This window comes from Sturnus vulgaris, chromosome 2 (assembly GCF_052056855.1).
Source record: "Sturnus vulgaris isolate bStuVul1 chromosome 2, bStuVul1.hap1, whole genome shotgun sequence".
Classification (NCBI taxonomy): Eukaryota; Metazoa; Chordata; class Aves; order Passeriformes; family Sturnidae; genus Sturnus; species Sturnus vulgaris.
In genome coordinates, this window is record NC_142244.1 from 6,977,762 (window position 1) to 7,004,298 (window position 26,537).

The window sequence follows — 26,537 nt, forward strand, 5'->3', positions numbered from 1 at the left end:
GCCACAAATTTCCCTCTGAATGGTCCAGCTCTGTGCTTCTGGGTAATGCAGAGTGTTTTGTTTTGAAAGAGAGGTGTTTGTTAAGGAAGGTGGGAGTTTTTTTTGAAAAGGCAAACGTGAACTTCTTCTCCCTAAAGTATTATAATTTTGAAAATAGTGAGCATTTGGGTAAAGAGATGGGAATAGGAATAACAGTTCTTTATCAGGAAAATTAAAAATATGGTGATACAAAAAACCAAACCACTGACAGAGTCAGAATACAACCTGACACCCTGTCAGTCAGGGTGTTGGTAGCAGTCCCATTAAATGGTGGCTGCAGTCCTGGAATGACAGGTGTGGTTCTGTTGAAGCAGTGGTTTTGTAGAAAGGTGTAGTTTTCTTTTGAAGGTTTAGTGATGATGTGGAAGGGTTTGGTTTTCTTCTGGAAGTTAGTGGAAAAAGGTTGTTTTGATGTTCTAAATCTTAGGTTTTATTTAGGTAGGAAATGCTTGGCTCCTCCCCCTAAGTGAAGCATCTTAGAATGGGATGATGTAATTTTGTCAGTCATCATCATTAGTAGTGGGACTTAATGGCTCATTAACAGAAGATACTTTTCGGGAGGAAGGATGGGTTGTGGAAAAGATAAAGAACCCTGCCTTACTTGGTTTCAACAGATGGTGATAGAATACATAATTTTGGTTATATTTTGCATTGTAACTTAAGACATAGAGTCAGTGGTGACAAGCCTGGATGTCTAGGGATTCCAACAGTGTCAAGTGGCATGTTTTGAATGAAATTAAATGTACTATGGAAGATTTTTATTCCCATAAAGAAAATATTTAAAGTTCTTAAATTTTATCTTCATGTGTGGATGCAATTTTTTGCTGCTCCCACTGTCCAACTGAAAATAAAACTAGCTGTTGAACAGCCAAACAGACAAGAAAGATGTTGCTAGAAAGATCTTTGATTCTTGGACATATTTTAGTATAAGTTTTAAAATACCTTGCTCTGTTGTCTGATCATGCTATGAAATGCTTAATGCATATCTAAAAGGAATAGAAGAGAAAAGTAAGGTTCTTGACTATGACCTTGTTAGGGCTTCTATAAATGCCAGACTTCTAGGAAATCTTGATGAAAGTGGTTGCCTTCAAGCAGCATCCTAGTTGCTCTTCTATATATAAGGGAAAGGAGAAAGATGAAAATGGGAAAAAGAAAATCAATTCTATGGCAAATACAGAGCCGTTGAGATCAGGATAATTTTTTTATGCAGTACATTGTGAATTTCATGCTACAACTTTCAGAAAATATAGTCTCTCTCTGCTGATTCTCTTCTGTCCAAAAGGAAATAGAATTTAGTCTGTTGTTCATAAAACAAACTAAAAATGTCGTTAAGTGTTGCATAAATAAGGACGGACACAGACCATGTACACCAGGCACCCAAAAGAAGTTTGGCCCTATTCTAGAAGCAAGATTTGGAGAAGACTTCAGCATTAGTCCTTCTCTACACACGTGAAACATAAATGTGTCTTTCATTTTCAGACTGTAGTTATAAGAACCTAAACTGCTAAATTGTGTTAAAACCGAATAACTTTAGAATATTATTGATGTTCAAACAAAAACCTAAGCCAAATACAGGAGTAAAAATTCTTTCAGCCCGTTTAAATGCAGCATAAAACACTTGTTTTCATTAAAGTGGTTGTGATCATTGCAGGTTCTACCTGTCCCTATGTATTGTGTCTCACTACCTCTTGAACCCAAAACTGAAACTCTTCAGGGTAGGTGGTCTCTAGGAACTGAGTTTATTTCTAAATATGCACACACTAGGACTGAACTGGTTGAAAATGTTGTTTCTCCATGTGAAACACAGAGGGAGAAAAAAATGCTTCTCAAACAGATTTATTTTCTGCTTTTGGATCATTCTAAAAATTTATTTTTTGTTTGTGTGGAAAAATATTTGTCTGCCCTTCATCCTAGCCAGTGTTAATTCCCACATCACATAGGAAAGTGGTGCATCAGGAAAGCCTGGTGGGAAATGGCAGCAGAGGGCAAGAAAAACACTGATTTTATCCAATACTATGATTGTGTCCCTGTGCATGGATGTGGATGATTGGTTTGTAAGGCACACCAGAGAGAAGCTAAATCAATAAAAACTGTTTTCACAAGGTTGAAACTAAACACAAATAAAGTATTGAAAGAAATCAGGTTTTGTCTTAAATTTTTTCACTAACCAAAATTCAGTGGAAACTTTTTTTGTTGTTTTGGGGGCTTTTGGGTTTTTCTGGTTTTGGTTTTTGGTTTTTTTTTGCTTGTGACTATAATATGGGGGTTTAAATTTTTTTTATTTTTCTGGACATAACTTTCAAAATTGGCCATTTATTTTGATGTGCCTGCAAGGTAATGCTTAAGAAATGATGAAGTCTTGTGTTGTAAACATATAGATTTTTATTGTTGTCAGATTGATGCCAGATAATTTGATGACTGGTCCTTCTACAAGATAGAAAAACAGCCTTGGAATGAGTTACCTTTAATATCTGTCAAATACCAATTAAAACATTTTCATTAATGCAGTAATCTCTCTGATCATGTAAATGGCATTGTCTGATTCTGATAAACTTTATTAAACATCTTCATTAACTGAAAATCTGAGGGACTGCTTATGAGAAAAAATATTTGATGATCCATCCTTCAAGTCAATCAGTATTATTCTATTGGCAAAAAAAGGCATAAACCAGTAATTGGGGCTAATGACCCCCCCCCCCCCCAGTATTATTTATTGTAGTTTAAATATTGGGTTTTTTTGAGGAAAAAGCTGAAGAATGAGGATCTGGAAAGAGGATAGTCTAAGATTGCCTTATCCAAGAAAAGCAATGTCTTGGAGAAAGGAAGTCTATGCTTCTTGTTTTCCAGAAAAGTACTTTCAATGTATGGTAGATAGGTAATAGTACAGGTACTTGGAATAATATCTTGGTCAGGTCATTTAATTAATTTAATTCAAAACAACTGGAGCATTTAAATTTCTTCCTTTTTATCCTAGGTGAAGATCAAGACTCTTGACCTTGTTAAATGGATACAAATACATGTTTGCAAACCAGCAATGCCTTAGATTTTGACACAGAAGCTCTAAGTCATATCAGCATCAGGATGAAAAGCACCTTACTTGAACTTTGTTGATTAAAAAAATTCACTGGCTTCCAAGGTAAAAGATAAATCCTTGAGGCATCTAGTTACAGAGAGGAAAATAATATCCTGTGGCTCAATTCCTTTTATTTTCAAATATGCACCTATGTAAAAAAAGAGACCAAAATTTACAGTCATTGGCTTCATTGCTCTTGATGTTCTGATTGCAACACTTTATGTGCATTCTTTTAGATATTGTGTCTCCCCTATTTAAAATCCAGCCTTGGGTTTGAAGGCATACAGGCTGAAATTCACCTCCATTTATTATACAGAAAACATCTCTGGTAGTAGATCTATTAGAGAGTCTAAACATAAACTGTATATACAAATGAGGAAGAGCATAGAAGATGAAGAGTTAAGTGATGATGTGAGCAAAAACTGAGCTCAAAATTTGAGCTGTTATAAATTGAGAAAACTACATAGCCCCAAGGTGTTTTAAGACTTGAAAGCTATTAATTATTTACACAATGTTACTAATAGTTACCTGGATAGGTTGTATTGAAATAAAGCTGGGAGTTAACTGAAGCTTACACTTTATAGGTGCATATTTAATTAAATTGTATGTTTTATCTGAGTTAGCACAGTTTTACAATTTGAAGGTCTGAACCATCTCCAGCATCTCTGTGCAGGGCTGTTTGGTATATGAGCCATAGCAGCCATTCAGGAGAAGTGCCATTCTCTGAACCTTCCCATTTGCAGCAAGAAAGCTGTCCTGCTCATCATGCTAGTGTTGTATTAAACAAGTAAATAGAACAGCTTCCTGTTCTGGAATTAAACGAACCTATGAACTCAAAAGAAAATTCTCCTGATCATCAGAGAGCACTCAGCTTTGCATGTGATTTAAATTTAAAAGCACCAGCACAGGAGAGTACTACAAAACTAGTCCTTCAAGGCATGCAGAAGGACATGCCACAGTTTCCTGTTGATGTTGGAGGACAGAGGAGGACACTTTTACATAAGGCAGCATCACTTGATAACCCTTATAAACCACCTGCACTGTTCTCACAGTGCTTGTTTCTAGTCTTTGATGACAGTGAATAATCTTTTGTATTTCTCCCTACTACAACGGACTAGTAAGTGCTTGATTTCAGGTATAACCCAGGAAAAGGGCTGATTCAGTATGTCCTGTGTGTTCTACTGCTTCTGTTTTGTCTACAGAGGAACTGAACTTGCTTGATGTGTACTTTTAGAGTATGATTTTACAAACTGAATGTCCAGATCTTTTTAAGGAAAACTGATGAACTGATTGGTCACTTCTCCCTTATCATATCACAGCACTTGAACCTTACTCTTTTTGTAAACTAAGATGGCTTCAATCTTGTTCCCGCTCAAATCAGTGCAGAAACCCCTCCAGCAGGTTGGCTGATGAGGTTGTCTCCATTTGGCAAGGAGCTTTTGCCAAAATATCTAGATTTAGCTCTGCAAGTATTCCAGTGGCATTGCTGCATTAAACAGGAGACTGGGAAGTTGTGTGCAGTATCAGACATCTGCCAGGCCATGTCTGCCAGTCCTTGCTGCAGCTCAGGCAGAGAGAAAGGTTTAAAATCTCCAAGAAAGGTTTAAAACCAAAGCATCCTCTGGCTGCTGGTTATATTATGTGGGTGTTAGTGCTGTGCCTGTACAGGCTGCATGGCAGAGAGCTGGGATGCACCAAGAAATCTCAGTGTTTAGAAGAGGCTGGAGTTTGGTCTTGTTTTGCTTGTGCATAGGCAAGTCAGCACTTCTGAGCAGATTCAGCTCACTGCCCATTTATCGTGGCAGATGACTGTGATGCATCTCCCAAGCTCTGGCAACAGGAACTCTATGAAACTTTTAAGGTAGAATCATACATGGTGACTTAGCCAAGCTTGGGTGTATAAGGAATGATCTGGACAAAACTGAAACATATCTGCTGAAATTGGGCACAAAATTTCTTTGTGGTACTTTATTGTCCATGGAATTTCAGAAAGATTTTCATGTCCACATCTGTTGAGGTCCAAGATGATTTATAGAGAAAAGTGATCTGAAATTATATAATCTAATTTTTTCAAAACTATTTGCTGTGTTTTGACTGTTCTTTGATTGATCTGGGAGAGAAGAAGAAAATTGTTTGTTTTTATTGATATCGTATAATGAGTTTTCCAAATAAATGGATTTGTAGTACTCATGTAGTTGCTCTGTTCCCTAGAAGCCAATGGAGCCCACAAAAAACCTCAGCAGAAAGAAATCAGTACCTGTATCCTGCAGATCATCATGGATTAGCAATGGTATTGATTTGTGCTCATCAGAGGACAGAACACATCTATCATACAGATAAATAATCTGTCCTTTAAAATACTGCTTGTAGGTGTGAAAGATTGCTGAGGATTGTTTTGGAAAGCTTGGACAAGCATCTCTAGCTGAAATGTGCCTGAAGTCTCTAAAATACAAGTTTATGTTGCCTAACAATATTTACTGCATGGGTATGCAAAAATATGTAATGCTTTACCTTTGTAATATTGAGTGGAAATGTAGCTTTTTCTTCTAAGGTTATCAGCCTCAGCTAAACAAAACCAAAAAGTGACTTTTAACCAACTACTTTTTATTAGCAAGCAATACCTTGCACAATCATTCCCAAGAGAAATAGCATTATACTGGTGAAAGGAAGTAATGAGTCATTCAAGGCTTGGTCCTTGATTGGAAATTCTCTTTGAGCAATGATAGTATTCTTTCTTCTCTCTATAATAGCACCCTGAGTTTGAATTTGAGACTGCAATATATACCTGTAATAATGCACTGCATGCACATTTATTGGGCAAATTCACATCTGGGATTTATTTTTCTCTGTTTAGTTTGCACCCTAGAAAATGAGAGGAAGCAAAAATTATTTAAAGAAGTATTTTGTTATCATGCCTGACCAGCCTGCCTTTTTTCTCTGGCTGAGTGATGAAAGGGAAAGTGGAGGGTGTTGTATACCTGGACTTTAGCAAGTCCTTTGTCACCATTTCCTGCACTACTCTGGCTGCCAAATTGGTGAGATCTGGGTTAAGTGGACAATAAGGTGGGTGGAAATTTGGCTGGACCACTGGGCTCAAAGGGTGGCAATCAGCAGTACAAGGTCCAGCTGACAGTGGATTATAGTGGCATTCCTCAGGGATGGACACCATGGCCAAGACTGTTAATGGCTTTATTTACAATGTGGACAATTCCACAGCTGTGTAGGGTTATTTGCATCTGAGGACTCACAAAATAGGTATGGCTGAACACAAGCATGTGTGACACTGTGAATAAGCTCACTCTCCTTGCTTATAAGGAGCACTCACAGTGCTCAACAGACTGTATGGACTCAAAATGATGCCAAAATTTTTTTTGCTTCTACATAATCTTCATACATATTTGTAGCTCTGTAGACTATTGTTGTATAGTTGTATAGTTCCTAGATAACTCCAGTATTTTATTAGACAAAACACATTCCTAGGCCCCAATCCTAATCTTGCTTTTTCTGGGAACCAAAGATGAGCCACTCTTCCAAGACACTTTCTCATAAACAAAGTACAGCTAGTAGCAAGAAAGGGAGACTCCAGAAGAGGTGGAACCAAGGGGAGGAAATTATCTCTTTGCCTGTGCTTGTAATAGGGGATTCTTGTAAATTATTCTAACTTGCTAAACTTATGAAAGTGTCAAAGCCCTATATCACAGAAGGTGGGCATTCTTTCATGCTTGCCCCTGGAAGCCTCCAGTTAAATCTCAGCTTTTATATTACTTCCTATATTATCTCAAAAGTGTGTTGTTTTGTTTCTAGATTTTTAAGGCATCAAAAACACACTGACTTCATCTGTTCTATAACAGGAAAGAAGTTGCAGAAAATTGTGACCTAAGTTGGTAATATTCCTGTTAGCTGATTAACTACTCCTGGGGCTGTATCTTGAATGTAAAATCAACCAGTAAACAATGGTATTTTCTCTTTATGCTGAATAGGTAAGAGCAGAGAGGGTGGGTAGCCTTTGTGTCACTAGGACTCTGCCTACTCTTTACCTGTCCAATGCATGTTTCTCTAGGAACTGTCCCAGTTGCAGATCTGCAAATTTTTCTTGGGACAAAAGTGGTATAAATACTGCTGTGGTGGGCATTTATGTGAAAAAACCAAAAAATCACCCTGTGGTAGACAGTTTAATATTAGACTGGAGAACAGTTTGAGCAGAGCAACACAGAGTCCCCAGGCAGTGCAAAGCAAAGCATTTTATTGCAAAACCAGGCATTTTAAAGCAGCTAGACCTTTATCAGTTACATAGTTTTAAAACATAACAAACTTAAACCAACCACCACACACCACAATGTGAACATGAAATGGTTATTAACTTGTTTTTCTACCTCTAATTCAGCTGAGTCACTTTTCCATAGTCCTTTTCTACTTAGCTGAAGTAGCAGGCCTGAGCTATGGTTTTACAAGAGTAACAAAGCCCTTATTTTGTAAGGTTTTACCTATGTGCAACAGAGAAGGAAAATTTCAGTGTCCAGGAGAGAGGTGGCAGCCAGCTTGTTTTTAATGGTTTGGAAGTTTGGAATCTTTTCTTGGTAGCTTGTTTTTTGTTGTAGGGTTGTTTGTTTGTTTTTCTATGGACTTTTGTACCAAAACAGCTGTATTCTACCCTTGAAGCAATATATGATTTTGAGGAAATAATATAAAAAATCCTTTGGCATTTTACCCATTGGCTAGTTATTGCTAGATACTTATTGCCATCTGTTGTTTTGTAAACTACAGATTTAAAGCACTTGAAGTAGTCCACAAGACACTCATCCTTCTATCTTCTGTCTTCAGTGTGCCTGACAAGAGTCATTCTTCTCACTCCTACACTTCCTGACTATGAAGAGTTTGGGGTGAGATTAAGTAGGTTTTTTTCCTCTCAGCTGGTATTTTGTTTGGGAGTAAAGGGCAAGGAAAATGTTTTGAAGTAAATTTAGTGTTTAAAAAGGTTGCTAGAATAATGCAGGAACTTCTTTTTTTCAATGAAATGTGAAAAGGCACAAATTTCATTCATTTCCTGCCAGGATTCTTCTACCATGACCTGAAAGGAAAGCCTTAAGAGGGCATTTCATTTAATATACCATCTCGGTTTCTCCACCCCACCTTTCCCTTGTCTTTCCTTCCTGTTGTTTTTTTGTTTTTGGTTTTTTTTTTTTTTGTTTTGTTTTGGTTTTGGGGATTTTTTTTTGTTGTTGTTTTTTGTTGTTGTTTTTGTTTGTTTGTTTTTGTTTTTGTTTTTTTGTTTTTTTTTCATTTCTGACTCATTTCTTTCTCCTGCCTCTGTCATGTACCTCCCTACAGCTGTATTTCAGGCTTCATCTCACCTTCTGATTTCAACTCACTTCACTCTTACGACCTAAATTATATGCAAAGAGAAAGTGAACATCTCAGCATATTGTAGAATCACATTGTCCTTGACAGCTACTGCCAAGAAACCACCAACATTTCTCATCACAGATCACAGAATCATAGAATGGTTTGAGTTGGAAGGCATCTTAAAGACCATTAAGTTCCAACCTCCTTGCCATGGGCAGGGACACTTTCCACTAGACAAGGTTACTCCAAACCCCATCCAACCTGGTCTTGAACACTTCCAGGGATAGGACAGGACATCCACAAATTAGCATCCATCTAAAGGAAATTATGTATGCCATACTTGACAACATCTAAGTCCTCCACAAGCCAGTTAAATAATGCATAGTGCTGTTTCAGAGCAACCATTCTTTAGTAAACACTACTTTCATGGCTATTTCTTTCTCGTTTCCTACTTTAGCATATATATATTTTAAAGAAGCAAGACTGGAGGTGTTCGTCTTTTCTTTAAGACATTATTTATATTCTCAGGTTGGGTTGTTACTATTGGAGTAATTTCTTGTGGGAGCAGAAAATTAATAATCACCTTCAAAAAGAATGCATATCAGAACCTGATGGAGTAAAATGCATCCCTACCATTCATAAGCCCCCAATAGATTCCATAATGCTACTGCTGTCCCTTGTAATCTTAAAAAATCCAACAAAGCAAAACAAAACAAATAAATAAACAAACAAAAACAACAGAGAGAAAAATAAGAGACTGAAATCCAGAGATTCTCATTCTGAATACTGGGTTTCTGATGTACTTTGAAGTCAGCAATTCATTAGGTGTGCCATTCTGGTCCTGGAACATAATAATTATAAAACATTAACATCCTCTAGAAATATTTATCATTCACTGACAGAAACAATGCAATATACCCATTTCTAGAATATCCTAAAAGATCATTTTCCACTTCAACACTTAACCACAGCAGCTGCCTCAAGTAAGTATTTGCCAAATAGACAAAGATCTCTGACCAGACTGGATAAAGGAACTTCCACCCACAGCTTCCATTTGTCAGGACAGTAACTTACAAGTTTTCAGCTGGACTTTGAATTGATGCTGAATGCTCTGCAGGATCATTCCACTCACGCTGCTGATCTGAATACATCCAATCGATATGCTATGCAACTTAAAACATGCTAATCAGGAGAGAGTTCCCCCAGGAGCAGGAGTTACCATCCCTCTAGGGCGAGTAGCTTAGGGTCTAGAGGTGGAGGAAATCTTCCCCTGAGAGGCTGCCAGTAAAACCACCCCAGAGATAGAACTATTCCCTATTTCCTAAAGGGATCGCCTAGCAACAGAGCCTTTCTCTGTGCAGGTGCTGCCATGTGCTGCTCCTGCCAAGGCATGTGCAGCCCGTCTGGTACTTTTCCATTCAAAATCAAATACCAGATTCATAACCGACAGTTCAAGAAATAAAACTGAACAGTGTTGAGCATTATTATTTCAAAATTAAATTGGTTCCTCACAGACAGTGAGCAGATGCTGTTCTTTTCAGTGGGCTTGTTCAAGTGTGTGGAGTTGAGCACTTTCTTATATGCTTTCCTGGCTCAAAACCCTGAGATGATATTCTTTTGATTGAGCTGGTGATCTCCTATTTGTCTTCAGCCTTCCACACCAAAATTATTTGTGATGATTTGCTGTATGGTGTCTCAACAACCAGAAATGTTGCAATGTATCTTTGGATGCTGCTACAAATGCCAAAAGTGGCAAAACAAAGGTACTCCATAGTGCTTTATGTTGGCATTTTCACTTTTATTAACAAAACCTCATTCTTTTTGAACTGTGTTCATGAACTGTGTTCATTTTGATTTATTTTTAAATGCCCAGCTTTTATCATCACAGCAAAATATTGTTTCCAAAGTTAGATCCCACTGACTGAAGGTGGGAAGCTGTTCAAAGCACTGATTTCAAAGGATTCATTAGTTGTGAAATATATTCACACTTCTTGGCTTGTTTCTGTTTCTCTGTTCACTTATTTAGCTCAGCACAGCACTTGCTTCACTGTGAACTCAGCCTGTCCTAAAGAAAAAAATAGAATCATGCTAAGTCATGATACCTCAATAACAGTGAGAGATAATATCTCCAGTTTGTTATGCCTGTGAAAATGTCTGGGTCAACAGGACTGCCAGGGCCAATAAAACTCATGTGCCACTACCAATCTATTGGCATGAATCTATCATATCTTTCTGTGATGTTTACTAGCTCATGCCAGCATTAGCTTCCTTTAACTCTGTATTTTGTTTGGGCATCTCTGGGGGGATTTGTTTTGGTCTTTGAGGAAATTTAGGTACAAGATGGTCTTCAAATATGGTGCTCTGGAAAAGGAAAGGTCTGATCAGGTTAATAAACTTCTTTTCTTTTTGAATATTGAGATTCATGTGGAGCCTAAAAATATACACTGCAATATTTTCTTACTTGCAAAATTATGTTTAGATGTCAGTACTTCAAACAGGGTTGGTTTTTTTTTTTTTAAATTTTAAAAAAAGATCTTGAATCTCCTGCTCTGATGACACACAGTTCTTATAGTACAAAACATAATCAGCCACTTTTTATTATTATATTGTATGAGAGTATGACTTCATTCCTAACACAATTTACTTAAATTGTACATTTTGGCAAGAGATGGAAAGTGCAGAGTTTCTATTAAATTCTATCCTGAAATAAGAACAGATTTTATTGTAGATGTAGCTATGCAGTAGTTCCCATCTCTGCTCATAAGTTACTGCACATTATAGGAGACATTGGGAAAGAATGCCTGGGAAAAGACTGAAAAGCCCTTTATGATATGGCCAGAAATTACAGGCATTAATAAACTATTTGATTTGTGATGGAGAGGTTTACATAGCACTACTTCCTAGTCATCAGAGGTCAGTAAACACATCCACTTCTTGTTCCAGTGACACTTCTGAGAGGAAACAATCTTTAGTGAAGGATGCCTTTTTCTTCTCATCTGCTGTGCTTTTATACTATTTTGCTTTAGATAAGTGACAAACACAAAATGTGATCATTTCTGCAAGCTGCAAACCTTGCAAGCACTGTGGGGATTTTCGGAATCATTTGTGTGTGTGTAAATGAGCTAGTGACTGCTATACGGTAATGAAGTCAGATAAAAGAGTTTCTCCTTGCACTTGGAATAAAGTCTTATGATTCTCTGAAAAATCTCCATTAATAAATTCAGAGCAGCCCCTGAGATCTGTGTCTCTGGGGTACTCACACAGTAGAATGCTCTGAGAATGAAGCAGGATCACAGACTTCTACTCCAACCTCGATGTCTCGGTTTGAAAGACAGGTGTCTGCTAAGGATGGCAAGAGCCTCTCTTGAAATGGAAAATGTAAATGCCCTTCCCTCCAAATTATTATAATTTTGAAATTAAGGAGCTCCCAGGCAAAAATATGGGAATAGGAATAGCAGTCCTTGCTAGGAAAATTTAAATTAAAATACAGAAATACAAAAAACCAAAACACTGACAGAATACAACCTGACACCCTGTCAGTCAGTCAGAGTGTTGGTAGCAGTCCCATTAAATGGTGGCTGCAGTCCTGGAGTGACAGATGTGGTTCAGTTGAAGCAGTGATCCTGTAGAATGGTGCAGTTTTCCTCTGAAGGGCCAGTGGTGGTATAGATGGGCCTGGTGTTCCTCAGGAGTCCAATGGAAAAAGGCTGCTTTGGTGTTCCAAATCTCAGATTTTATCTAGGTAGGAAATGTTTGGCTCCTCCCCCTGGCTGGAGCATCTCCCAATGGGATGATGTAATTTTATCAGTCATGCAGTGGGACTCAATGGCCCATTAACAGAAGATATCCTCCTGGAGGAAGGATGGGTTGTGGAAAAGATAAAGAACACTGCCCCACCTGTTTTTTAACAGATGGTAATAGAAGACATACTTTTGGTTACATCCTGTATTGCAACCTGAGACACCTGAGGAGCACTGAGGTAACTTTTAAGATATATTGGGTTCAAGTTCTTGAACTTGACAAAATATTCTGTGGAAAGTCAGCCTCAAAACTGCATCAATATTCATATCTCACCCTCATACTTCCTTATCACTGGAGGAAGTTGACTTTTCTGGAGTTGTGACTAAGGTAGTTTCAATCTGACTTAAGTCAACTTTAGACTGATCACAGGGGAATCATATTTCCCATGAAGAACTAGATGTGAGGCTTTCTGTACTTTGGTATTAAATATGAGTTGCTAGCAATAAGCTGAAAGCAGTATTGGCTCTTTTTACGTATTTTCTTTCAACATGTATAGAACAAAGCAAAAAAATCCCCACCCATGACAAAATGAGCTCCATTCTGAAGACCTTGATTTTTTAATAAGCTTTACTGATTTTCTGAGCCCAAGATGCTCAGAAGGTGGGATCAGCAAGTTCTGAGTGCCACAGTAAGCTTATCATGCCATTAGTACTACTTCCTCTTTTCTTAACTTCCTGATTTTTTAAAAGACCTATTTAAAGAAAAGAAGAAAAATCAAATAACACTGGAGGTGCCACTTGGGTTGGCAAATTGGTAAAGGATATACTTAAATCTAAATTGGATAATATAACAAAGTACACCAAAGATTTCAAACCTCAGATAAAAAAAAAAAATCTCTTACAACATACTAGACTTTAATGACTTTGAATAAACTTCTTCCTACTTACCAAGAGCAGTGGGTCACATAGGTCCTCCTTTCCACACTGCACTGCTGCTTAGAACTGAGCCTTCAAGACTTTAAGAGCTAAATTTACAGCTGATGAGGCTCCTGGCCTTAATATCAGCTTGTCTTCTACCCACTAGATCTCTGTCCATAGGGGTGTACAATGGAGCAAGAATGCAAAATGACCCTTCCATCAGTAAAGCTCCCTGGAAATGCAGTGGGGTCAGAAAGAAGTAAAGGAACCAAAACTGAGCAGGCCTAAAATACCAAAAAGAAGTATTTCCAGATCTTGCCATGGACTTTGCTAACTTCTGCAATAGTCAGGCTGTGAGTGTACAAAGCACTAAAGTAAGGCTGTTGGAGGCACACCAGCAGCTTCCCTGTAGTCAGTAGGACTATTCATGTGTTAACTATTGATTACTGTTATTGTTGGGCTGGTTCAGAGTCAACAGATGTTTGCTTGTCACAAACGGCTGCTCCTTCACAGAAAGGACCACCTCTAATGGGAGAAGAAAAGGTCTGCTTAGGGAAAATGGGAAGTCCATTTCAACTTCTACTAAATTTAGAAAACTATGTTTTTGATTTATTTCTTTTAGTGGTGGTTGAATGCCTGGGACTAACTCTGAGATGGCTCAGTCCTCATCTTCCCACTAGAAGCGTGAAATACCATTACTAAGGAGTTGGTGGTGTCTAATGACATTAGAAAGCCTGGAGCTGTGTCACCTAAGGCAATGGAACTGTTTTCCATCCATTTCTGCCATAAATGAAAGCAAAAAGTATTAAAGTTTGTCTGAGATTTTCTTGTGTTTTTGTTTTCTAGTATAGTAACTATATTTAACTTCAACTTTTAAAATTAAAAGCCTGATCTTTTCTGTTCCTATTTCTGCTAACAGTCCCTATTCATTTACATAGATATACAGATGGAAAGCTATTTTCAGAAGTGTTCAGCATTGGCTTATATTCTGTAGAAGTCAGCAGTAAAACTCCTACTGATTTTTACTTGGGAATAGAACTATGTCAACCCTGAACAGTTTTGAAAAGCACAATTTAAGCATCATTTAAACTAAATGCTGCCCAGATACAACCCTGAATAAATGAATTCAAAACATTTATTTAAAAATGTCACTGTATTTTCAGTCCATGTTTTCTGCTTAACGTTTGCACAAAGACAGAGAATAAGTCAAATACTTCCTATAGATACCACTGCTTAATTCAAGCTGCTGCTGTGACATGTTTACCTGAAATGCTTTGGAAACATACCAGCTTTTCACACCCTTGCTGCTATACATAACTCCTTTCTTTTTTCATTTTCCTTTTTTCTTTTTTCATTTTCCTTTTTTCTTTTTTTGAGAGCAGGAATCTGAAAGGATTTAGATAATTTCTGTTTGAGCTTGAGCATGGTACTATTAATGTCCGACTAAAACAGTATATGTTGCAGTTCTGCAAGGACAGAAAAATCATCCTTATGATGATGGCAATTCTCATTTATATCTATATTCTATATCCATATATCTATATTCCATATCTATATTCTATGTCTATATACATACATAGACATGTGCATTTTGGTAATTCAAGCACACTGGTTTTTAACACCTCTTTCTTACCAGATGCCAGTCTGAAGAGTGAGTTCCACGATAACTTAAGCCTTGGCTGAGTCCCACCATGAGCAATTTAAACACAGTTTGAGATTACTGCAGAAAGTTCACCAAAGCAGGTGTTGGTGGTTCAAATGGCTGTGGAATTACATCAGAATATCTTCAACATTTCTTGATGTGAACTGGAGATTGTAGGATTATTGCCTTCAAATCCTGTGTGGTATCTGCTTTTGTTGATGACAATGAGACACGGGCCAGCATGTGTGCATGTAAAAAGAACAATAAATGATTTGCTTTCTTAAATGTTTTTCATAAGGCCAGTGATGGTTCAGTCAGTTTGGAATCTCACCAGTGCTACTGCAATGCTAGTGGTTTGCTGCCAGTATCTCACATGATTAACGAGAGTCCAGGCTGTTTTTCTCATCTAGACATACAGTGACATCAATAACTACCTTAACAGAGATATATAGCTATAAAATACACCACAGTGAGTGTATCATGTTATATATATATATATAAGTATGTAAGATATACATATTTTATATTGTTAGGTATAGAAATAATTTCTGGGTATACATACGATATTTAAGTGCCAGAAGGAAGGGGAAGGAATAGTTACTTTAACAGTGTGACAGTAACAGCTGTACTACATTTGGTGCAAAAAGCATAAGAAGTCAAATATAACAACTTTGATATTGTACCTACTAATGTTGGATTTATCTGCTTAATTTCCTTCTTTTTTTTTTTTTTTTTAATTTGAGACTTTAGAGGCTGAACACCAGTATTTATTTCTGTTTATTGTTTTTAATATATTTAGGTTTATAGCCATAGTTTAGTAGGATAATGTACAGCTATTATGGTAGAAATATTTGTACATTATATTCAGAGATGCTTCTACTTTTTCATTAATTGTCTCAGCCATAAGAATTTCTCTGTTTCATTTTTCTCAAAAAAAATGAATTTGTATGAGTTTTCTTGAATGTACTGTGTTCCAAACTCTGAGAAAATGACAGATATATTTGCCATCTCAGTTATGCTATATAACCTTCTGACAATTTTCAAAAATGTGGTGATTTGTTTTCTTTCTAATTTAAAAAAAAAAATTAGTGACTCAGTTTGGGGCAATGAATGCATACAGAAAATATATCAGGTGATGTATTTGAAAAAATCTTGGTGATTTCAGAGTCTGTTGGCTTTAAATGAGATGAAGCCAACTTCAAAGAAATTGCTTTTCACAATAGAACTTGGCGAGATTTAACTGGATGTTGGCTTTTACAGCTCGATCTGGCTCGCTCTGTGATTCTGTAGTGCAGTAGCTCACAATAAACTGCACCTAGAGCTGGTTGCCAGGGAGGTCTATCTGTTCTATACAGCAATAGGGTTTCATAAGCAGGTGTCAGAATATGTTCCCTCTACAGCATCATGTTGATATTTTGAAAAGAGTGGATGATTCTTCAAATGTCTGACATGACACTGATCCTCATTAACTCTGCATAATTCCATGCTAATATAAAAGCAGCTGCATCACTTATAATACTTCACTGGTAGCTTGTTAAAAATGCAAAGAATAATGTCAGCATCTCTGTCACAATGAATATCTTGACATTCACACTGCTGGGTGCCTGAAGGAGCACACCTCGAGCTGCACAGGTACTGGGTGCTGGTGTCCCAGCTTGCAGCCCTCCTGCCCTCTTGACCAATGAGGCTGAATGCACAGTGTGTACCCTCTGCACCCTCTAAGAGCAGGTTATGACACAGGATCCGATGACAGGAGCTTGATCTCAGCTCACCAGTATGCAGAGTCTAGTTTTAGAGCCTTTTTTGGTGGAACCAAACTTTTGCCTACCATTTGTCTCACAAATCCTGCCAAATGAAAAGGAAATTTCACCTATTCTCCTGCTTTCAGTATGTTTTTGTGTCTCTGCTATAAATCAAAGAACAGTATGCCCAATTATTTTGTGTGTAAAGGAATGAGGCAGATGTATGCCAAATCAACTTGAACAAATATTTCAAAACCCCTGTGCTGAGAGAAATTGCAGAGCAATTACAAAACACATAGGCTCTAAGGATGGCACTGGTTTTGTATACAGAACAGGCTGCTGTTCTTCATTGCAACTTCCCTTCCCCCTTTTTTTCCACCCAAAAACCATCCATTACAAAGCTCCTGCAGTCCCTGATTTATGTGCTTGTAATCAAACTTGCCTGCTTCTAATACTGTGTTTTATAAAAGATGTTTGTGATTTCCAGATGTCTGTTTCTGTGCTGTTGTGCAGCTTCTTTGTTATGCTCCTGGCCTCATCAATGGTTTCAGTCTTACTATGAGACTCTACAGAAATTATTATCTTAGAAGAGTTCATTAACATTTTGATGATTGCCTAATCTGCATTGCTGCACTATGCACTGTTCTTTGTAGTAGCAGTCTGTGATACCAAAATCCTGATAGCTACCCTACAGCCAATTTTTGAGGGCCCCATGAGATTATGAGTCCTTGTCCAAGAACAATATCAACTGTCTCACCAAGTGATCTGATTTGTACTTTCTAATGTGTGCACGTTAGACCAGGCACATTACTTTGAGCACCAGCTAATAGATGAGAAAATGCCTCATGTTCCATATTTGCATGTGAATTTCTGAGTACACTGAGTCAGCTTGCCTGGCAAGCGTTAATGATGGCTGTGAAGAGGGTCCATAGAAGGACTCAGCAAATTATGTAATATTCTGAGGCTTCTTTCTCCTCCTCTTCCTTCTCTCTTCCTACATTTTATTTTGGAAAATAAATTTGCTTCTCGTTGATAGCCATGGGAGGCATTTGCAATCTCTATAGCTTGTTGAAATGCAGAAAGCCAACAAGAAGCAGTGCTTTTAATTTAAAACAAGTATGTTTCCTTTATTTTCAGGTCTACCACTTGGCTTGAACTATAGCTCTTAAGGAAAAAAAACCTACCAGAATTTCGTAATACAAATTAGGGGAGAATTATTTTTCTTTCCACTCTGTTTCCCCTTTAATAAAAATCTCACACATACAAACACTGCACAGGCTGCCCCATGACACTCTTTCACAATCTCCTAATGTGACTTTACAAACAGCATGCTAAGAGAGTTACAGATGCAAAGTTTAGCCTTTTCCTCCTTCTCCTTCCACCTCAAATGCTGCTGCAGCCCAGCAGTGGGAATGCAAACACACCCTTGCTGTGGAGGGTGATGGGAATTGCCAGAGTGAAAGCCTCAGTCACATACAGAGTGAGCATAAGGGGTACAGCAGCATCCCCATTTATCGCTGCCACCATACTCCACTGGAACCAGACATTTCCAGGCAATGACTGTAGTCTTTCAAATGGCTTTACAGGGAGTGAAGAGACAGAAAATTGTGGCTCCTACACACCTCACTGCTGCTGAAATAATTGAATCCATGCAACAATTTCTTGGGTTGGGTGTTTTTTGTACACATTTGAAGTGCAGGCTTATGGCTCAAGAGACCTTCTTATCACCTGCTGAATTTTGGTGGAGTTGTGTTCCAGATGAATTTGTCAATTCATAATGTAAAGGTCTCAAGCTTCACTTCTTCTCTAAGAGTCTCTGTTGACCACTTCACAGCTTTCAGAAAACTACTATGTTTTTTTCTTCACAGACATTTGATGGAAGGCTAAATCATGTGTGGAGTTAAGTCTGCTGTAAGGAGGTTGAAGAATGGGAATGCTTTTCTTACAGTTCCTTGACAAACAGGTTCTCTGTATTCTGCTACTGTTCTTGAATTTATTGGATTTAATGTCACTATTGCAATCTAGCTGGGTCTTTCAAAATTGAGTCAAGCATTGTATTTCTAGAACCAGGTGGGAGATGGGTCTGAGCAACCCAACCTGCTGTGTTAGCAATTAAGCAGGTGTTTTATGGTCTGAGACATGATGCTGAAAGAATCAAAACAGCAGTGTATTATCTCCTTCTGTACAAATGTCTTCAGTTAACTGAACTCAGAATCTAAGAAATATTTTGTTTATATATGTATACATACATAATCATCCGATAAATTTCCTTATTTTTATTTCTGTTCCAAGATAGTGTGGAAACAAAGCATGGTGTCTGGCTTTGCACAGACAGTTTCCTTTGGCTAGACAGAGACCTCTTTTTTATCTTGAGGTCCATTCAGGCATCCATGGAAGGCTTGAGTGGGCTGGAGAGGGTGGAAGCTGATTCAAAAATAACAAGATATTTCTTCAATAACTTCACAACTTCCAAATAGACTTGGTTACTTTTTTGGCAGCACTCTTTTCTCGTAAAAAATCTAGAAGGGAAATTAGGTGTGTATTAACAGGTTCTATTTCAGACTATGAAAGTGTCTAAAGAGAAGAGTCTAAAGGCTGAGAGGAATGTTTGTGATCCCTGGTTTAGGGGACTGGGCAGGACAGATGACAGATAGCAGGATAGCTCTGAGCAAAGTTATGTGAGAGCAAGATCTGGTGGGAACCTGGCCAAACCTTGAGAGTTGTGTCTGTGGAGAGTTGGGTAAAGTATTGTTGAAGCATAGGAGATAAAATAACAAAGTTAATCTTTGACAGTAAAAAAAAATGTACTTAGTGACTTTAAAATAGTACTTTAAAACCTTACTAGTGCACTCAGATATTGAGAGAAATCAAAGACATCCTGTTGGTTGCCTCTATTTTTGTTAAGTGTTACTGATTTGGGATATTCACACCACGAACTGAAATATTTTTTTTATCTGGGAAGACAAATCACAGAACAATAGGCTGCTGAAAAGATGCCGAGAGGACCATAACCATCTCATCTGGTGGCTTCTACAACTGCAAATGCAAAAAGCACATCATAACTTTCAGTATGGTCAAGTGTCATTTGCTCTGGGGTTCCTGTGGAGTTAGATGCTCTCAAGGATTTGCTTTAATCATTCAGAAATGCTGATTGTTCTGCAAACAATGCCAAACATGACTTGCTTGAAAAGAAATTGGTTGGGTTTACTGTAGGGTAATTTATTTTTTGTGAGAAGAATGTTACTATTGAATGGTTTGCATATAGGATGGTGAGTTAAAACAGCTGCAGAAAGCCTGCACCTGCAGTACTTTTCTAGTAAATAAACCACACAAGCATGAGGCCAAAAATATCTATGAGGATTCAGTGCATGCAGTGTGGGGAAAAAAAAGGAATAGATATTAAACTCTGATTCTGCTAGGAATTTTTGCATTATGTAGTAATTAGGTAAACAAAATCAGGAGTACAGAATCAAATGAAGCAGCAGATATCCTAAAGATTTCCCCTTTACTGACACTATCAGCAAGCACAATAGCTTATGTCAACAAAGGGAGAAGTCGGAATAGCACCAAATTTGTTTGATATGGAGTGATGTCCATGTATATTCACATCCTAATCACTGGAGCAATTACTGTTGTGAACATCTCCATTTCCTTGGCTGAACATGCCTGGGATTTTGGACAGTGATATTATTCACTTTGCTCTGCCGTTTGTATTGTGTACCTGCTCCAGCAGATATCATCAACACCTGACACTGCTGTGCTGTGCAGAACAAATCATTTGCATTTGAGAAGGTCTCTATGGCTACTGGATACTTAACTGTGTACTGCATCTGTAAAAGCCAAAGTTAAAGATGCTTTGCAGAATTCAGACAATGACCAACTGTTCACTATTTTAAGTCATATCTGCACCCATTGATGCAGCCAGAAGCACATGCTTGTTCAGGGTTGATTAGGTACAACCTCTGTTTTCCTATTTTGGTTTAATATTTACACAGCCTTTTTCTCAGGGCTGACTCCGAAGGAAAGAAAATTACTCTAGAGGATACTTGCATGATACTGCAGTTATACCTGCAGTGGTTCAAGTTGTAGCAGAAACCCAAAAGGTTTTCCATGTTGTGCATTTGAAAACACAAATTGCTCCTAGAGCCTGAAATAAACTCGGTCATTCTCCTGTGTTACAGAAGGAGAGCGTCAATCTGGGGTGTAACCAAACTGTGTATTACTATGCCATTTCTGACAAACTGGTAATGACGGGTGGTTTGCAGTAACTGCCCAGTCCATATCCCACCCCTCAGGCTGCAAGCTGGGTGTTAAGTAAGAGGCAAACCCTTCGAGGCAGGGAAGTGTTTGTCTTCACAAATGACTCAGCCATGATAACTCCCTCGGGGAAGCACCAGCATAGTTACATCCATCCTGACCGGGTCATCTCAGCTAATGAACCATAATGGCTCAATGGCACCATCATAATGGGCAGCACTAAAGACTTAGACCATCAAGAACTCACAAAAACATCCTATGACTCACAGGATTATGTCATTCCATTGTAAACTTCCCTGCCCTGGGGGAGGTACTGAACATTCCCACCTGAGCCTGATCATATATAACTGGGGATTTGGGATACCACCACCACCACTGGATGGATCCAGAGGAGGACCAGGACTTCCTCAGGACCACTGCTTTCACTTCAACAGGACTACATCCACTACTTGATAGGACTGTGACCATCACCCTGGCCAACAGGGTGCCAGCTTTACTCTGACTTTGTGGGTTTAAGCCAGTTTCTGGGTATCATTTCATTTATTGTAATCTCTCTATTAAATTGTAACTCCAGCCTGAAATCTCTCTCAAGGTAATTTTGTGGGGTTCATTTCTCCCTCTAGTTTACTTCCAAACCAGCACAGTAATTTCTGCTGTACTAGTTTTCAGAGTACAGAAAAACTCTTTAACTGGGACTAATACAGAAGGTGTCAGCTCAGTAGGATCTGAGTCCTTAGCTTCCATAAGCTCTTTCAGAAATACTAACCCTGGTGCTTTGATATGTTCTGTACATGAATCAAAAAAGTAGGCAAACAGTATTATCCTCTGTGAAGAAATGGAGAGCACTGAAGTGAACTAGCTTCAGAAGGAGACAGTGAGTCAGCATTGGAGTCTGGACCAAAAATCAAGTTTTTCAACTTGAAGCCCTATTCTCAGAGATAAGAACAAATGGAGAAATCATCTCCATTAAGCACTAGCTGCAGCATTGTTCTGAGAGAATCTGAGGAAGTATTTCTCATACAAATAAAATATGGCTGACAAATGCAGTAATAACTTCTATTTTGCTGATGTGAATGAAACAAGCCTCTGACATCAGAAATTCAGTGAACATGGGTAAATGGCAGGTGTTATGTAGTATCACTTGCATATATTCAGAGATATCTGGCAATGTTGTAATTGTGTCCCTGCCACAGGCTGCCTGTCCCTCTTCAGAAATCACAGACAAGTCCTGTTCTCTAATTCATTAGGTTATGAAGCAGGCTGAGGTAGTTTATTACCAATTGTAGAATAGTATCAGTATTTGTGGTTAAGGTCCACTTGCTTCATGAGTATTCAATGAGAAACTGAATGGCTGAACAGTGTTTGTGTATACATAATACATTAAACTAACAAGGCCATAAAATAATATTAGACATGATTTGTGAAAAAAAGAATACACAGGCAGAGCAGAGAAGTGTCCAAAAAATGAATCACAACATGTATGTTTGCTCATCACTGGAAAGTTACCATATTTAGATTGAATAAAAAAGCTCAGCAGTTAAAGGCAAAAATCACATCTGGGTGTAGTTTGGAATTGTTTGCATTGTATTAAATTTGAATGTAAGCCCTATCATTTTGTGATCCGACCTGTGCTGCCTTCTTCAGGAAGATGATTTCCATTGTTGGCCCTGCTGTGAGGCAGTAGTGGGCTTTGTTGCACTCCAGCTATAACAGCTTCTGAGATCTGGTAAGAATATATTTCTATACTAAGATGACAAGTAGAGAAAGAAAGGAAAAAAGTGTATTGGACCTTCTGTGCAGATCCTGAAAGATGATAAAGAGTGGAAAATAGGACACAATCTTTGTTCTTTTCTCTCTCAGCAGGTCATCTCCAAACTTTGTAGACCTTATGAACAACTTTCAAAAGTGTTTTTACCTATGACCTTTCAGTGGGTAACTCCATGAAATATTAAGTAAATGTTGTCACTGTATTTTGGATATTGCCACCGGTGTTTAGTGGCTGTAAATGGAAATACCTATTTCATAGAGGTCTCCTGGCACCTTTGACTTTTTCCAATCTTTTCACTGGAGTCTTTCCTGCTTTCCTTGAAGGTGTGCAATCCCATGGGTGTGCCCCATTCCTAGCTATAGGCAATAGGAACCTCCAGCCTTCTTGCACTCCCACTGTGACAAAAAAAGCAGGTTTGGCTGATCCAGAGAAGCAGCAGTGAAATAGTCTTTGGTTTTAGCACTAGGAAGAAGTAATTACAAGGAGGTACCAAGCCAACCTATAATAAAAGAGCTACATGAATCTATTTTAGTTTTCCATCCATCCTTTTTTTTTTCCAAAAACTTGCAAAGAGCTTCCTTCTGATTGCCTCCATTGTTTCAGGGAAGAATTGTTTTTGAATTACTTCTACAAGCTTTAACAGGATGTTGGAAAAGCAACTCCATGGCTGCAAATAAGCAATGTCTGAGTTTAGAAGCCAACTGGTTAGAAAATTTGCACAGCAAATCCTTTCTAACTCCTCAAAAGCCATGTGATCATTATCCTAAAAAACAGGAAACAGTGTTAAATTATTACAGCTAAGTCTGCCATTGTTACCGTTTAACTAATTTCAATGTACAGTTGTGTCACTGGTGTGTTTCAGAAGCTCAGCTGTTATCTGCCTGTCAGACATCTGTTAAATTAATCAAGCCTGACTCAAGGAATTCCCCAAAAGCCTCCATTCATTGCCAGTTCATAAGCTTGTATGAGAAGATTCATGCTTGTATGAGAACAGTCTTCTAACTCTAAGGCCTGGCTGTAGGGGTGAAATGCTGTAACACTACGGTCTCTCACTGCATGTTGCAGCCCACCTGACAGGTAACCTCTCACCTGACAGGTGAGTTCCTCTCACCTGCAAAGCATCCTTCCATATCTGGATAGAACTTTGGCCAAGAGTCTCAGGGGATTGCAGTTCTGACTTCAAGGTGAGTGTGAGAGTGAGCACAACACGGCTGCTGTAGCGAGCCATACACCAAGGGCCTGTCATAGAATCATATCACAGCATCAATTAGGTTGGAAAAGAACCCTGAGGTCATCAATTCCAACCAATAACCCAGTACTACCAAGTGCATCACTGATCCATGTCCCTAAAGTTACACAGGGCCATACACCTTTCAAATACCTCCAGGGTTCATGAGTCAACCAGTTCCCTGGGCAGCTTGATCCAGCCTGTTGCAATTTGAGGCCATTTCCACTTATCCTATCACTTAAAATGTGTGGAAGAATGTGATCTCTGTCTCTCTGCAACCTCCTGTCGGGTAGTTACAGAAAGTGAGAAAATCCCTTCTGAGACTCCTTTTTTCCCAGGCTGAACACCACAGGTTTGTTCAGCTGCTCCTCATCAGACTCATGCTCCAGATTTCCATCCCCTTGGCTGCAGGTCCCTGTTACAGGGTGGGTCTATCAGCTGCTGTCTCGGGAGCCTTGGTGGCAGCAGAAATCCTGCCACAGAGTTTGCACATCAGTGGCAGAATGGGTCAAGCTCTGCCACTCTGAATTTTGGCTACAATAGCAGCTGTTTCAACATGAAGCTCCTAATATTCACTTTCAAGTTCTTATTACGGGTTTACTATACCAATTATAACAGTGCTGTTCAGAGGGTGAGATGGCAAGATTACGTTGGCCTCCTGATTTTGACGGTGTTTCACGAAGTCCTACATTTTCATTTGATTTCTTCCTTGTTCATCTGCCCTAAGTCCCAGCTCTCCCGATGCTCCTGCATATCTTTGTTATCAATGGTGTGTCATGTGTGAAATTGGCTGTGCTGACTCATCACCTCCACCTCGACGGGAACAGGAGATACCGGATCGGTGTGCAACCTTGCCAGGAAAGGCAGAGCGTGTTAAATAGCCTCTAAATCGCACAACACGTTTAGATTCGGGTGTTTTTGCGAGCACCTTGAAAAGATGGGGGTTGCGTTTCTGAACGCAGTGCCTCGGCGAGAGGGGACCGCGCACGGAGGGGTCGCGGTTCCTGCAGAGGCGGGCGGCGGATAGGCAGCACGGCGCCTTCGAAAGGCGATCGCTGGTACCCGAGCGGTCGAGGAGGGAACGGGAGCTGCTGCTGGGAAGCGCGGAGGGCAGGGAAGAGCAGGTCCGGCCGGGCCGAGCCGCGGCCGCAGCGCCCGGCGCCGCCGCCAGGGGTCCCCGCAGGCCGGGCGGCCGCACCGCCCGCTCGGGGGCGGGCCGGCCCATCAGCTGACCGGCCCCGCCGCGCCGCTCCCGGAGCCGCCGCAGATCAGGCGTTTTCCTCGGCAGCGGCGCGGCCTCGAGGATTTACAGTCGGACCCCGCCGCGTCCCGCCGGACGGCATCCCTCCTTCCCCTCTTTCCTCCCTCCCTCCCCGCTCCCGGCCGCCGCGATGCTGCCCCACTTAGCCGTCCTGCTGCTGGCCGCCGGCGCCACCCGGGCTCTCGAGGTAAGCGGGGCAGGAAGCGCCGGGCGGGGGCTTCCCCGCCACCCTCCACCGCTTCTCCGAAGCTTTGTCTGTCCGCAGCCGCCTCCGCGGCGTGGGCTTGGCCGCGGCGGGCCGGGTGGGGACTGCTTTCCTCGGGGTGTTCCATCCATAGCTGCCGCCGCTCTCCTTTCGCCAAACAATAGGGGAGGCGAGCCGGGGGGCGCGGAGGGAGCGGGCTGGGACCTCCCGGGGCTGGTGCTGGCTCGGCCCCACTGTGCGTGTCCGGCTCCCTGCGCTGTTCGGCTGCCGGGGCGGGCGCTGCCCCGTTAACTTCGGCCGCCGCCCGCCCGCAGCGGCAGCGGGCAGGGGTCCGCGGGCACTGCTGCGGAGCTACGGCAGCGGCGCCGGCTCTGCCCTGGGGCTGGCTCCGCCGGGGGCTCGGGAAGGGAAACTTCCCCCGCGAGCAGGCGGGTGGCCCCGTTCATCCCCCGATGGGGCGGGGGCTAGGAGCGAGCAGCCAGGCTGCGAGCGGGGGACGCAGGGGCGTCCCCCCGGCAGGGAAGGGACGCCGGGCTGCGGAGGCGGTGTGTCCCCCGTGGGAGGGGGGGGGCGGGCTGCGGGCGGGGGTGGCGCAGGTGTGCGGGGCGGCGGCCGGAGCTCCCCCCGGCTGGCGCAGTGGCCCCGCGGGAAGGCGGTGCCCGGGGGGCGGTGGTCGGGGCCGGCCCGAGCCCCCCGCAGGCCCGAGGCGCGGGAAGATGGCGCCTCTGCAGTGCAGCAGAGAGGAGGCGCCGGCAGCCCGCGCCCCTCCGCCGCCGCCCCTGCCCGCCCTCTTTCCTTCCTTCGCCGGCTCCCTCCCTCCCGGTGGGGCGGGGGTCTCCCGGGCCCACCCGTCCGCAGTCCCTGCGGGGTGGGCTGGCAGCAGGCTTGGACCCTGGAGGAGGAGCTGGCACGGCTGGGAGTCGGTTCTCCCCCTTTCCCCCCCGCCAGATCTCAAAAAAGAAGGTGTGGGAGGGGTGAGTCACCTTCTGGTCTCCTTCGCTCCCTGCTTGCCACACTTCGGCCTGAAGACTTCGGCTTCCCGTGCCAATCCCCCCTTCTGAGGGGCTCGGTGATGTGGATGACAGTATTTACACTGATACTAGAGACGGACTCCTGCGGTCCCCTCCTCCCACAGGATGAGGGTCTGTGGCTCAGGTGCCCTTCCCGGGAGGGACCCCGGTACCCCACGAATAAGAGGACACAGCTCCGTACCAGCCCTCTGTCCCTGCAGCCGAGGCTGCCAGCCTCAGGCTCTTGCTTTAAGGCATGATCTTGCCAGCATTGAGCAGGATGTACCAAGCTGAGCAGTTCTACAGATGCG

General features: G+C 41.0%; 1 protein-coding gene and 1 long non-coding RNA gene across 5 annotated transcripts in view; one reads left to right on the forward strand and one right to left on the reverse strand.

The window, feature by feature from the left end:
* Window positions 1–7,268: 7,268 nt before the first annotated feature.
* On the reverse strand, window positions 7,269–24,884 carry LOC148224613 (uncharacterized). The gene is made up of 2 exons (XR_015799819.1): window positions 23,634–24,884; window positions 7,269–9,296 (listed from the first exon to the last, which is right to left on the reverse strand). It is a non-coding gene; the product is annotated as an uncharacterized LOC148224613 (long non-coding RNA).
* A 182-nt stretch (window positions 24,885–25,066) lies between these two features.
* Window positions 25,067–26,537, forward strand: part of APP (amyloid beta precursor protein) — a 203,622-nt gene continuing 202,151 nt past the window's right edge. For all 4 annotated transcript variants that reach the window (XM_014886607.2, XM_014886608.2, XM_088157747.1 and 1 more), the window contains exon 1: window positions 25,067–25,198. In XM_014886607.2, coding sequence (XP_014742093.1) covers window positions 25,142–25,198 — 57 coding nt within the window. In that variant the 5' untranslated portion in view covers window positions 25,067–25,141. The remainder of the gene's footprint in view (window positions 25,199–26,537) is intronic.